Source organism: Polyodon spathula, chromosome 1, assembly GCF_017654505.1.
Source record: "Polyodon spathula isolate WHYD16114869_AA chromosome 1, ASM1765450v1, whole genome shotgun sequence".
NCBI classification, from domain to species: domain Eukaryota; kingdom Metazoa; phylum Chordata; class Actinopteri; order Acipenseriformes; family Polyodontidae; genus Polyodon; species Polyodon spathula.
The window spans coordinates 110,144,690-110,159,773 of NC_054534.1; the positions used below are offsets into that span (position 1 = coordinate 110,144,690).

General features: G+C 44.0%; 1 protein-coding gene across 1 annotated transcript in view; it reads left to right on the forward strand.

Annotated features, from left to right (window-relative positions):
• The window catches only part of LOC121314314 (dual specificity testis-specific protein kinase 2-like), a 190,764-nt gene that overhangs the window by 61,101 nt on the left and 114,579 nt on the right, over positions 1 to 15,084 (forward strand). Inside the window, exons 7-9 of the mRNA XM_041247475.1 lie at positions 9,364 to 9,454; positions 11,070 to 11,153; positions 13,935 to 14,021. Of these exons, the coding sequence (XP_041103409.1) occupies positions 9,364 to 9,454; positions 11,070 to 11,153; positions 13,935 to 14,021 (262 nt within the window). The remainder of the gene's footprint in view (positions 1 to 9,363; positions 9,455 to 11,069; positions 11,154 to 13,934; positions 14,022 to 15,084) is intronic.

Below are 15,084 nucleotides of genomic sequence, written 5' to 3' on the forward strand. Positions count from 1 at the left end.
TGCCACAGTGGATGAAATTCCCTGGAGAAAGATATAGAATGGCGATGTTTAAAAAAGAAAATGAATAAACCATATCTGGAAAACTGCTACTCTGCTTGGGATGAAATGCGGAATTAACATTATTTTATGAAGATTATTAGTAGATTATTAGTAGGTTATTAGTAGAGTATTAGTATCAGATTGTGAGGATATATGTCACACTTAAATGTTTACACGAATCTTTAGAACATTGTTTATTCCACACTGTCAGTGACTCATTTTTGATATACTGTTTCATGACTCTCATTGTTTATTCCACACTGTCAGTGACTTGTTTTTGATATACTGTTTCATGAATCTTTAGAACATTGTTTATTCCACACTGTCAGTGACTCATTTTTGATATACTGTTTCATGAATCTTTAGAACATTGTTTATTCCACACTGTCAGTGACTCGTTTTTGATATACTGTTTCATGACTCTCATTGTTTATTCCACACTGTCAGTGACTCGTTTTTGATATTCTGTTTCATGACTCTCATTGTTTATTCCACACTGTCAGTGACTCGTTTTTGATATTCTGTTTCATGACTCTCATTGTTTATTCCACACTGTCAGTGACTCGTTTTTGATATACTGTTTCATGAATCTTTAGAACATTGTTTATTCCACACTGTCAGTGACTCGTTTTTGATATACTGTTTCATGAATCTTTAGAACATTGTTTATTCCACACTGTCAGTGACTCGTTTTTGATATACTGTTTCATGAATCTTTAGAACATTGTTTATTCCATACTGTCAGTGACTCGTTTTTGATATACTGTTTCATGAATCTTTAGAACATTGTTTATTCCACACTGTCAGTGACTCATTTTTGATATACTGTTTCATGACTCTCATTGTTTATTCCACACTGTCAGTGACTCGTTTTTGATATACTGTTTCATGAATCTTTAGAACATTGTTTATTTCACACTGTCAGTGACTCGTTTTTGATATACTGTTTCATGAATCTCTCATTGTTTATTCCACACTGTCAGTGACTCGTTTTTGATATACTGTTTCATGAATCTTTAGAACATTGTTTATTTCACACTGTCAGTGACTCGTTTTTGATATACTGTTTCATGACTCTCATTGTTTATTCCACACTGTCAGTGACTCATTTTTGATATACTGTTTCATGACTCTCATTGTTTATTCCACACTGTCAGTGACTCATTTTTGATATTCTGTTTCATGACTCTCATTGTTTATTCCACACTGTCAGTGACTCGTTTTTGATATACTGTTTCATGAATCTTTAGAACATTGTTTATTCCACACTGTCAGTGACTCGTTTTTGATATACTGTTTCGTGAATCTTTAGAACATTGTTTATTCCACACTGTCAGTGACTCGTTTTTGATATACTGTTTCATGAATCTTTAGAACATTGTTTATTCCACACTGTCAGTGACTCGTTTTTGATATACTGTTTCATGAATCTTTAGAACATTGTTTATTCCACACTGTCAGTGACTCGTTTTTGATATACTGTTTCATGACTCTCATTGTTTATTCCACACTGTCAGTGACTCGTTTTTGATATACTGTTTCATGAATCTTTAGAACATTGTTTATTCCACACTGTCAGTGACTCGTTTTTGATATACTGTTTCATGAATCTTTAGAACATTGTTTATTCCACACTGTCAGTGACTCGTTTTTGATATACTGTTTCATGAATCTTTAGAACATTGTTTATTCCACACTGTCAGTGACTCGTTTTTGATATACTGTTTCATGAATCTTTAGAACATTGTTTATTCCACACTGTCAGTGACTCGTTTTTGATATACTGTTTCATGAATCTTTAGAACATTGTTTATTCCACACTGTCAGTGACTCGTTTTTGATATACTGTTTCATGAATCTCTCATTGTTTATTCCACACTGTCAGTGACTCGTTTTTGATATACTGTTTCATGAATCTTTAGAACATTGTTTATTCCACACTGTCAGTGACTCGTTTTTGATATACTGTTTCATGACTCTCATTGTTTATTCCACACTGTCAGTGACTCGTTTTTGATATACTGTTTCATGAATCTTTAGAACATTGTTTATTCCACACTGTCAGTGACTCGTTTTTGATATACTGTTTCATGACTCTCATTGTTTATTCCACACTGTGAGTGACTCGTTTTTGATATACTGTTTCATGAATCTTTAGAACATTGTTTATTCCACACTGTCAGTGACTCGTTTTTGATATACTGTTTCATGAATCTTTAGAACATTGTTTATTCCACACTGTCAGTGACTCGTTTTTGATATACTGTTTCATGAATCTTTAGAACATTGTTTATTCCACACTGTCAGTGACTCGTTTTTGATATACTGTTTCATGAATCTTTAGAACATTGTTTATTTCACACTGTCAGTGACTCATTTTTGATATACTGTTTCATGAATCTTTAGAACATTGTTTATTCCAATAAGCACTGCTAAGAGCTGGGTGGCGACTGTGCAGGTCTGCTTGTTGTACATTATGTTCTTAGAGAGTCGTACTGACAGGCTTCTTAATAAAGCCTGTTGCCCGCTGCTTTCTAGCCTTTTCTTGGGACTGCCGCTGGTAGTTGTGCAAGGGTCAGGCCATAAAAGTTGTAATTGCTTAGGAAGAGATCAGATGCTTGCGTTTACAATATGTGCTCAGGATCGACTGTTGGCGTTGACACTGCCACTGGCACAGAGATGGCATTTACTGGGTACTCCTGAGCAGGGCTGAATGAAGAACTCTCGGGGCACTGGGAAACTCTGACTCTGCTGCCATGAGGGACAGAGCATTCAAGAGGCTTGCTGCATTGTGGATCTTAGTTCAACTGCAGCCCTTCAGTCAGTCAAGGGTAGGATGAGACAGATCCCTTAGTGCAATGTCACGCTGTGGCTCAAGCGCATTGGAGTTCATCTGAAAACAACTCTGATCAAAAACATGCAAACCTTTCAAGAATGTTATCAAACAGAACTGTAAAGTAATACTTCCTGCTCTTCAGTGATGTACAGGATATATTTATGTTTTGGAGCCCTATTAAAAAAAAAAAGAAAGAGAAGAGGGATGATTAAATATGTAAGCTCGTAATTATGGGGCCCCTAGTCTTGTGGGGTGCCTGGTCTTGGGCCCCATAGGCCCACCCTTTGATACGGCCCTGTGCCTTCCTGCTGCTGTGCACCCAGTCTGCAGTGCTTGTTTTAAAACTTCCTGTTTTGCGTTTTAACATTTTTTTATTTGTATGTATTTAATGGAGGTAAAGCACCTACATAATTCTGCATATGCTGTATCTAGAGAATTGCTTTTCTAGGTATGGTGAAGCACGGTGAAAACATGTCTGCGTAGTACCAATCCATTGCAGTGTTTTAATGAACTCCAGGTGTTAGTGTGTCATGGTGATTTGTATTCAGCTTCTGAGGGACTAGTTTTCCAATGAGATTGAATTAGCCTGCCAATGAGAAGAGGCAGAATCGTGGCTCAAGTGCCACAGGTAGCTGTCCAAAGGAAGTCACTGTGATACTGTATATGTGTTTACATAAGAGGCAATAACTTTCTCTGAAGGCCAGCTTGAGAGTTCTGCACTGCTGAGACAGGGATGAATCTCTGAGGATCAGCGAGTTCTGCACTGCTGAGACAGGGAGGAATCTCTGACGATCAGCGAGTTCTGCACTGCTGAGACAGGGAGGAATCTCTGAGGATCAGCGGGTTCTGCACTGCTGAGACAGGGAGGAATCTCTGAGGATCAGCGAGTTCTGCACTGCTGAGACAGGGAGGAATCTCTGAGGATCAGCGAGTTCTGCACTGCTGAGACAGGGAGGAATCTCTGAGGATCAGCGAGTTCTGCACTGCTGAGACAGGGAGGAATCTCTGAGGATCAGCGAGTTCTGCACTGCTGAGACAGGGAGGAATCTCTGAGGATCAGCGAGTTCTGCACTGCTGAGACAGGGAGGAATCTCTGAGGATCAGCGAGTTCTGCACTGCTGAGACAGGGAGGAATCTCTGAGGATCAGCGAGTTCTGCACTGCTGAGACAGGGAGGAATCTCTGAGGATCAGCGAGTTCTGCACTGCTGAGACAGGGAGGAATCTCTGAGGATCAGCGAGTTCTGCACTGCTGAGACAGGGAGGAATCTCTGAGGATCAGCGAGTTCTGCACTGCTGAGACAGGGAGGAATCTCTGAGGATCAGCGAGTTCTGCACTGCTGAGACAGGGAGGAATCTCTGAGGATCAGCGAGTTCTGCACTGCTGAGACAGGGAGGAATCTCTGAGGATCAGCGAGTTCTGCACTGCTGAGACAGGGAGGAATCTCTGAGGATCAGCGAGTTCTGCACTGCTGAGACAGGGAGGAATCTCTGAGGATCAGCGAGTTCTGCACTGCTGAGACAGGGAGGAATCTCTGAGGATCAGCGAGTTCTGCACTGCTGAGACAGGGAGGAATCTCTGAGGATCAGCGAGTTCTGCACTGCTGAGACAGGGAGGAATCTCTGAGGATCAGCGAGTTCTGCACTGCTGAGACAGGGAGGAATCTCTGAGGATCAGCGGGTTCTGCACTGCTGAGACAGGGAGGAATCTCTGAGGATCAGCGAGTTCTGCACTGCTGAGACAGGGAGGAATCTCTGAGGATCAGCGAGTTCTGCACTGCTGAGACAGGGAGGAATCTCTGAGGATCAGCGAGTTCTGCACTGCTGAGACAGGGAGGAATCTCTGAGGATCAGCGAGTTCTGCACTGCTGAGACAGGGAGGAATCTCTGAGGATCAGCGAGTTCTGCACTGCTGAGACAGGGAGGAATCTCTGAGGATCAGCGAGTTCTGCACTGCTGAGACAGGGAGGAATCTCTGAGGATCAGCGGGTTCTGCACTGCTGAGACAGGGAGGAATCTCTGAGGATCAGCGAGTTCTGCACTGCTGAGACAGGGAGGAATCTCTGAGGATCAGCGGGTTCTGCACTGCTGAGACAGGGAGGAATCTCTGAGGATCAGCGGGTTCTGCACTGCTGAGACAGGGAGGAATCTCTGAGGATCAGCGAGTTCTGCACTGCTGAGACAGGGAGGAATCTCTGAGGATCAGCGAGTTCTGCACTGCTGAGACAGGGAGGAATCTCTGAGGATCAGCGGGTTCTGCACTGCTGAGACAGGGAGGAATCTCTGAGGATCAGCGAGTTCTGCACTGCTGAGACAGGGAGGAATCTCTGAGGATCAGCGGGTTCTGCACTGCTGAGACAGGGAGGAATCTCTGAGGATCAGCGAGTTCTGCACTGCTGAGACAGGGAGGAATCTCTGAGGATCAGCGAGTTCTGCACTGCTGAGACAGGGAGGAATCTCTGAGGATCAGCGAGTTCTGCACTGCTGAGACAGGGAGGAATCTCTGAGGATCAGCGAGTTCTGCACTGCTGAGACAGGGAGGAATCTCTGAGGATCAGCGAGTTCTGCACTGCTGAGACAGGGAGGAATCTCTGAGGATCAGCGAGTTCTGCACTGCTGAGACAGGGAGGAATCTCTGAGGATCAGCGAGTTCTGCACTGCTGAGACAGGGAGGAATCTCTGAGGATCAGTGAGTTGATCACACACACACACACACAGGTTTTGTTTCTTTGTCTGCGACACCCAACATTTAGGAGGTTGTCTAATGCCAGTAGGATCTTCGCTGTCTTTCTTAAAGAAAGGATTGTTTTCTTGAGTTAAGTAACTTTCCGAATTCACATGTCCTGTGAGGTTTCAATGAGGCTGTTCTGACAAGATAATAACATATTGGTATTTAGGCTTGAACAAAGACACTATACACTGCAAAGACAATCCTTCTGTTCTGGTCTTTTAATAGAGAGCTGATCCTGTTTACAAACTCAAGGATGGACCCTGTTTAGTGTAAATATTTATCCTTTAACATATTTGCAATGTTGTTTACTAATCAAATAGTGTATTTTGTATCCTAATAGGGTTTAAAATAAATGTGCAGCCAGACTGGTGTAAACAGTGAATATTAAAGGAATAACATGGCACTGTGTAACATATATCTGTAAATAACGTTTATAGTTATTTTCAGAAAATGTTTAATCGTTTTAGACATAGTTCAGCAAAATACTCAAAACGAAACCTAAGCTGTGAATTCCATCACGTGATGAGAGGCTTAACTTCAGGCGCTCGTAGTTCTGGCTAGGAGTACCGCACACACACTGAATACGTCTTTGGAAAACCCTGAGTCTGTACTGTTAAACAAGAACCAGGTAGGTACCTGAGTACTATGCGTGTAACCACGGGGGTGTCAGCACCCCGAAATCAGCAGGCTGAGTGTAAAGAGTTAAATAAATGTTTGCATGAGTACAATATAACGGGTCAGTTTTGTAAAAAATTATTATCTGGCCAAAGAGTCAGGAACATAACTCCAATTTATATCATTGTTCTAGTCTATTTATCCATTATTTTTCTTTATTATACATTATCCGATTTTATTTTTTTATAAAACCACAAACTTTAGGTCCTCCATGGTGAGCCTGTTCCTTGCAAAGTGCTGAACTATTGATTCATTTACTTTTTTATTTCTTATATTTGATTGGTGGCTCTCTGTTCTTTTATATAGTTATATACCTGTCTGTCCTACATACTTGATTTTATTACATTTTATGCAAAATATACCATATACAATGTTGCTATCCTTACATGACGGATTTCTTAAGACTGATTTTTTTTTTTCTTTATTTGCAGTTTTCCAATATATTTGCACACTTTTACACATACTTTTAGAGGTTTCAATGTCCCTTAATGTATCTAAGATTCCTTTGTTATTGTTGGTCCTGTGCTTGCACTGTGACTTTCCTCCTCAGCACCAAGTTTACAATTCTCGTCACCGAATGCTGCCGTTGGCGCCGAGCTCAATCCTCGGCACCCATCCCCGGCACTGAGTGCGATATATCGGCACCGATCAGCATCGAGCGCTCCACAGCCATGCCGTTTCATCACTGCACTATTTGCACGGCTAAGCTGCCTAGTGCAGATGGTCATGACAAGTGTGCTGCTTGTCTAGGCCTAGAGCATGCCAAGGCGGCTGTAGAGGATTGAGCTCCCAATTGGGTACGAAGATCACAAAACGCACTTTAGAGAGTTAAGCTTGCTGTTCAAGGGACGGCTCCCTTAAACCAGCAGACCTCCTCAGTACCCCAGAGGGTGCCTGCTTCGCCTCGCAGCCAGCAGCACACTAAAAGAAGTGACAGACCCAGGTCTCCTTCTTCTACCTCCTATTGTTCACCACCTGGGGGTACTAAGAGAAGAAAGCATCGCTCTTACAGCCCTGATCAGATCTGGCACGCAGTCTCGCGTCAATAGGAGACCCTGGCAGAGGTGATGCCATCCCAAGCGCAGTCAGACCCTCCATTTCAGGTCCCCCCTGTCCCACCACCAGAGCTGCTGGACGACTTTGAGGACTCTCTCCATTTTTGTCTCCAAAGGGGTAGGAGATCGAGCCTCATATCCGAAGGAAGGGGAATCTGATAACTCTGCTGCAGCAACCATCACTGTCAGCTGAGCTCATACCTCTCACCACTTTGAAGGTCTGTCTGGCATCCATCTTGCTCTACCACATCAGAATTGATGGGGTCTCCAAGAGCTCACTTCCTGACGGGAGGATTTTTGAAAGGAACCCGGAGGGTCCAGCCTCCACTGAAAGAGATTGTTCCCCGTTGGAGACTGAACGTGTTGCTCGATGCGCTCACAAGAGCCCCCTTTGAGCCCTTGCATTCAGCAGAGCTCACATTTTTATCTTTCAAAGCAGCCTTTTTGCTAGCAATCACCTTGAATTGCAAGCTTTTTCCATAAGAAGGCTTGATTCATTATTTTTTGGGGGCAAGCCTAATATTTCCCTTCATCCCAGCCCTGCCTTTCTGCTGAAAACCATGTCATCATTCCATGTCACCCTATTAGTGGAACTGGAGGCTTTCCATCCCCTCCTTTTCTTCCCGATAGAGAGCGAAAGATCCATACGCTTTACACAGTTCGGGCTTTAGTGTATTATGCTGACAGGCACAGAGTTGGCAGAGAGCAGAAATCTTTTTTGTCTGCTACGGGGCTAAGTCGCAAGGACAGGCAGTTTCAAAACAGGGGCTGTCTAAGTGGTTGACTGATAGTCAGGACCACATACGACACAACCTGCCTCCTCCAGAGAAGATCACTGGCCATTCCACCAGCAGCCAGGCGACTTCATGGGCCTTGTTCCAGGGTGCATCTGTCAAAGATATTTGCAATGCGGCAGTGTGGTTGAACGTTGTGGACATGCAAAAACCTGCTTTCAGCACAAGAGTGTTGGACAGTCCTCCGCGACAGCGATGGTCTTTTGATCCATTCGTAATGGTTAATATTTTCCATTTGAAAGGGAACGCTAGGTTCTTATCATAACCCTGGTTCCCTGAAATAGAAATGTCACCATCACCTTCAGAGTTGCTGCGGCTTAGTCGCAACGGCATATAAAAAAACGGCGTCTCTTGTCCTGTGACTCGGCTTCTTATGGGCTCGGGGGCTGGGCCTCAGCAGTGTCACAGGTTCTGACGAGCAACGCTGGTATAGTTGTCAGGTTCTGTGCTCTTAAAGAGACAGCACCCATTTGTTAATATTTCTATTTCAGGGAATCAGGGTTATGATGATAACCTTAATGTTTTAAACATCTGTAAAACATGCAGCATTATAAAAGCTGGATATGAAACGAAACAAAACATGATTAGTTTTTTTCTTGTCCCTGGGAGGGGTTGGGAAGGAAGAGAAAACCTGTCTGGAGAGTATCATTACTTAATTTGTTTTCAGAAGTCACACCATGTTCACAGAGCATTTACCACTGTGTAAAACAAACAACAACAAAAAACAAGCTGCTTGGACAACTATCAAGGAACAAAGTAGTGTGTGGGTGAGCTGAGCTTCTATTTGAAACTTAATGAAATGAGTGTTGTGTTTTGTGGTGTTTGTTTTTTATAAGGAAAAGGTTGTAAACTTAGCACTGTGGTAAGTGCTTTATGAATATGGCCCATTGTGTATAATGGGGGCTGAATCAAGTCTGTTAACAAAACATGCTTTGTTTCATGACTGTGAGTAACTGCAACTTACACACTTTCCTCTTTACAGTGTTATAAGATCTCACGTCTTTGTAACACGGCTGTGTGTTCTCCTGTATGCATGTGTCAAGTGATTGAATGGTAATAAGACTCCTATTGCATAGCACTTTCACCCATTCCAGGTTTTACTATACGCTTGATTAGTATATAGGAAACAAGCTCAGGTGTGTTTTAATAAACTTGTAGTAAAACCAGGGTTGGATAACACTGCTATGCAATGAGAGTCTGATTTCCATCCCTGGTATTGTCTTGTTTCCCTGCAGTGATGGAGGAGTGAAGCAGCCCCTAGCAGTGGTGGGCTCCCCCTACTGGATGGCTCCAGAAGTGCTAAGAGGAGAGGTCTACAATGAGAAGGTACCATGAGACACGGCTTGGGAATGGGGTTTGGAACACCCTGACCAGGACGTTGCTTGTGTACCACCTGACAGACACGTTGTTGTTGTTTCCAACTTCATGTAAAGTAATAAAAGTGTCATTTTTAAAATGGCTTGATTGGCTGCTAACATTTCAATGCCGTGTGGTTGAAAGAGTACCACCGATGGTTCAGACCCTTGCGTATTGTCTGTTGTAACGCTCCTTGCCATCTTGGCAGGACCCCCTTGGAAAGGAGCTGTCTCTGTCAGTGGGCTCCTGCATGCACACGAGAAGGAGTTGAGCGCTGATGTAACTGCACTGCTGTGAATGACCTGAAGCTGCTCTACAGTACCAACCCTGCTATAGAACCATTGCTCTGCTCCTTTAGATATGTATTCAGGGTTACTATGATGTCATTAAGCCACTTCAAGAAGATTCCAGCACATCTTATTTTCTCATTAGATTTTTACGTTTAATCTAGGAACACATGTCAAATCCTGTACAACGCTACAAATACCTGTCATAATAGGTCATTGCTGTTCGTGTGGTATAAATGGTGCTGGTTCTTTGTGGTTAGCTCGAGTAATCGATATCACATGTCATTGATTATGTTGTTATTGATTATGTTAGCGCTGTCTCGTTGGTTCTTTGTGGGTAGATCATGTGTTCTTCATTATGTTAGCGCTGCTCAGCAGTGCCTCTCTGCCTCCTGGCCTCTGTCTCGTTGGTTCTTTGTGGGTAGATCATGTGTTCTTCATTATGTTAGCGCTGCTCAGCAGTGCCTCTCTGCCTCCTGGCCTCTGTCTCGTTGGTTCTTTGTGGGTAGATCATGTGTTCTTCATTATGTTGGCGCTGCTCAGCAGTGCCTCGCTGCCTCCTGGCCTCTGTCTCGTTGGTTCTTTGTGGGTAGATCATGTGTTCTTCATTATGTTAGCGCTGCTCAGCAGTGCCTCGCTGCCTCCTGGCCTCTGTCTCGCTGGTTCTTTGTGGGTAGATCATGTGTTCTTCATTATGTGGGCGCTGCTCAGCAGGGCCTCTCTGCCTCCTGGCCTCTGTCTCGTTGGTTCTTTGTGGGTAGATCATGTGTTCTTCATTATGTTAGCGCTGCTCAGCAGTGCCTCTCTGCCTCCTGGCCTCTGTCTCGCTGGTTCTTTGTGGGTAGATCATGTGTTCTTCATTATGTTGGCGCTGCTCAGCAGGGCCTCTCTGCCTCCTGGCCTCTGTCTCGCTGGTTCTTTGTGGGTAGATCATGTGTTCTTCATTAGGTGGGCGCTGCTCAGCAGGGCCTCGCTGCCTCCACCAGAACAGAGTAGCAACGATGGGCCGGACATGACCAACAGAAGAGTCCGACTAGAGAACGGAGCCCTAGTAGAACACCCTCTATAGGCGGCTATGTCCGTCTATCCTGAATACGTGGCCTTTACTGGGCCATGCCCGGAAACCCAATAGTGACCTGACGCCCAGACCCATACACCCAGCTTCACTTGTCTCCACCGTATGTGTGTCTGTGAGTGGTGTCAGGTATTTTAGCAAATATGTGCCCGACGATAAAATAATTATATGTTCAATGCAGTGTCTCATCGTTGCTGACCCGGCTGTCCTTGTTGTTTCTCAGGCTGACCTCTTTGCCTACGGGATCATCTTGTGTGAGATCATCGCCCGGATACAGGCAGATCCGGACTTCATGCCACGCACTGAGGTACGGGTTTGGGCTTCTCACTGGACTGGGGTCTGTGTATGTGGGTAGAAGTGAACAGAGTGGATACACACAGACACTCACAGTCCCATAAATCTGTTATACACGGCTGTATTATTAATATACAAGTTACTTTTTTCTAGTCATTACCAACCTTTATTTAGTCCATTGTCAATTGCATTGAAAAGAGGGAAAATGTTGATGAAGAAAATAGCACCAAGAGGTACACGGCTGACTGTGATGTCACGCTTTAAATGGACTTTGCAGTTGAGTGGAATTCCGAGAGGTGACATCAGCCATGCTGGTATGGACAGTACAACACGGTACCGAATGAAAGCGGCACGGTTGATGTCATGAAAAATCTTGCTCAGTGATGTGTCTTGGCATACAGACGCCGAAACATGCACTCTGAAGGGCTGAGCGATCCTAAGCAGTCTGTAATATCTGAGCAATACCCTGTCCTGACTATCCTATAAAAACCTGTGGGGGGCTGATCACAGGACGCCAGTGCTCACCACAGCTGCAATGCAACAGCACTGCAAATTCTTTACAAGTCTGACAAGGTACAGTACGGTTCCGACAGGACACCGATAAGATAAAAATCTATTTATAACCATTATCTTTTGGAACAAAGGTAGGCACGGAGAACTTTGGAATTTGGGGTTGTGCTCAGGGTTTATTTCACCATGATGAACTCCTTACTAATTGTTCTCTTCCCTGCATATTAGTAAAACTGTTTACAAGGGTATTTCTGCATGATTGTTTTGGAGTTCGATCCATTTCTGGTTTTACTATGAGTTTTTATAAGTTACACCTGAATTTGTTACATAGACATTGGGGCTAATGAAGCATGTATTAACCTGGAATGGGTGAAACTTCTATGCAATATGAGTCTTATTTCCATCCCTGCAATTATAATGCTGATTATGATCACAGGGATGGAAATAAGATTCCCACTGCATAGCAGTTTGATTCATTCCTGGTTTTACCATGAGTTTAATAAGGCCCACCTGAGCTTATTACCTACAGTCGCTCTCAAAAGTATTCACCCCCCCTTGGACTTTTCCACATTTTATTGTGTTACAACATGGACTCAAAATGGATTTAATTAGGCGTTTTTGCCGCTGATCAACACATAAAAAGTCCATAATGTCAAAGTGAAAAATAAAATCTACAAATTGTTCTAAATTAATTAGAAATACAAAACAAAAAATAATTGATTGCATCAGTAATCACCCCCCTATGACACACCTAAATAAGCTCTGGTGCAACCAGTTGTCTTTAGAAGTCACATAATTAGTTGAATGGAGTCCACCTGTGTGCAATTAAGGTGTTTCACATGATTTCAGGTTAAATACACCTGTCTCTGGGAGGTCCCACAGTTGGTTTGTACATTTCCTAACAAAAACTACATCATGAAGACGAAGGAACATTCAAAGCAAATCTTGAATAAGGTTCTTCAAAAGCACCAATCAGGGGTAGAATATAAGAATATTTCCAAGGCATTGAATATCCCCCGGAGTACAGTAAAGTCCATTATTAAGAAATGGAGAGAATATGACACAACCGTGAGTCTGTCTACAAAGACTGCCATCAAAAACTGAGTATCCGGGCGAGAAGGGGACTAGTCAGGGAGGCCACCAAGAGGCCTATGGCAAATCTAAAGGAGTTACAGTTTTCCACGGCTGACCTGGGAGACACTGTGCATATGGCAACAATAACCTGGGTGCTTCACAAAACTGGCCTTTATGGGAGAGTGGCAAAAAGAAAGCCATTGTTGAAAAAATCTCACATCAAATCTCAGCTAGAGTTTGCCAGAAGGCAAGTGGGAGACTCTGAGACCAAGTGGAAGAAGATTCTATGGTCTGATGAGACCGAAATAGAGCTTTTTGGCCTCAACACTAAGCTTTATGTTTGGCGCAAGCCTAACACCGCATATCATCCTGAGAACACCATCCCTACCGTGAAGCATGGTGGTGACAGCATCATGCTATGGGGATGCTACTCTGCGTCAGGGCCTGGAAAGCTTGTGAAGATAGAGGGCAAAATGGATGCAGCAAAGTACAGAGAAATCCTGGAGGAAAACCTGCTGAAGTCTGCAAGAGACCTGGGACTTGGGAGAAGATTAATCTTCCAGCAGGACAGTGACCCCAAACATGCAGCCAAAGCCACACTGGAGTGGCTGAAAAACAAAAAGGTCAATGTCCTGGAGTGGGCCAGTCAAAGCCCGGACCTCAATCCAATTGAGAATATGTGGAAAGAGTTGAAAATTGCTGTTCACCAAAGGTTCCCATCCAACTTGACAGAGCTTGAGCAATTTTGCAAAGAAGAATGGGCAAAAATTGCAGTGTCCAGATGTGCAAAGCTGGTAGAGACTTATCCAAATAGACTCATGGCTGTAATTGCTGCTAAAGGTGCCTCTACCAAATATTGACTCAAGGAGGTGAATACTTATCCAATCAATTATTTTCTGTTTTATATTTGTAATTAATTTAGAACAATTTGTATATTTTATTTTTTACTTTGACATTATGGATTTTTGTGTTGATCAGTGGCAAAAACTCCTAATTAAATCCATTTTGATTCCATGTTGTAACACAATAATGTTGAAAAGTCAAAGGGGGGGGAGTGAATACTTCTCCGAGCCACTGTATACACTGGAGCTCATGAAGCATGTATTCAAATGTGGAGTGTGTGGAACTGCTATGCAATACAAGTCTTAATTCATGTTTTAAAGTTCTGTAAGCGTGACCTGTCCCAACTCGTCCCTCTGATCTGTTACAGGACTTCGGTCTGGACACACAGGCTTTCCAGCACATGGTGGGAGACTGCCCGGCTGCTTACCTCCAGGTCGCTGTGTCCTGCTGCAATGTAAGAGCCTTCCACTTCCATGTAAATACATTCAGCAACCACATTCCTATACACTCTCTCATCCCTCCTGTACCTGCAGCAACCACAATCCTACACACACTCTCTCAACCCTCCTGTACCTTCACCTGCAGCAACCACAATCCTACACACACTCTCTCAACCCTCCTGTACCTGCAGCAACCACAATCCTACACACACTCTCTCAACCCTCCTGTACCTGCAGCAACCACAATCCTACACACACTCTCTCAACCCTCCTGTACCTTCACCTGCAGCAACCACAATCCTACACACACTCTCTCAACCCTCCTGTACCTTCACCTGCAGCAACCACAATCCTACACACACTCTCTCAACCCTCCTGTACCTGCAGCAATCACAATCCTACACACACTCTCTCAACCCTCCTGTACCTGCAGCAATCACAATCCTACACACACTCTCTCAACCCTCCTGTACCTGCATCAACCACAATCCTACACACACTCTCTCAACCCTCCTGTACCTGCAGCAACCACAATCCTACACACACTCTCTCAACCCTCCTGTACCTGCAGCAACCACAATCCTACACACACTCTCTCAACCCTCCTGTACCTGCAGCAATCACAATCCTACACACACTCTCTCAACCCTCCTGTACCTGCAGCAACCACAATCCTACACACACTCTCTCAACCCTCCTGTACCTTCACCTGCAGCAATCACAATCCTACACACACTCTCTCAACCCTCCTGTACCTGCAGCAACCACAATCCTACACACACTCTCTCAACCCTCCTGTACCTGCAGCAATCACAATCCTACACACACTCTCTCAACCCTCCTGTACCTGCAGCAACCACAATCCTACACACACTCTCTCAACCCTCCTGTACCTGCATCAACCACAATCCTACACACACTCTCTCAACCCTCCTGTACCTGCATCAACCACAATCCTACACACACTCTCTCAACCCTCCTGTACCTTCACCTGCAGCAACCACAATCCTACACACACTCTCTCAACCCTCCTGTACCTTCACCTGCAACAATCACAATCCTACACACACTCTCTCA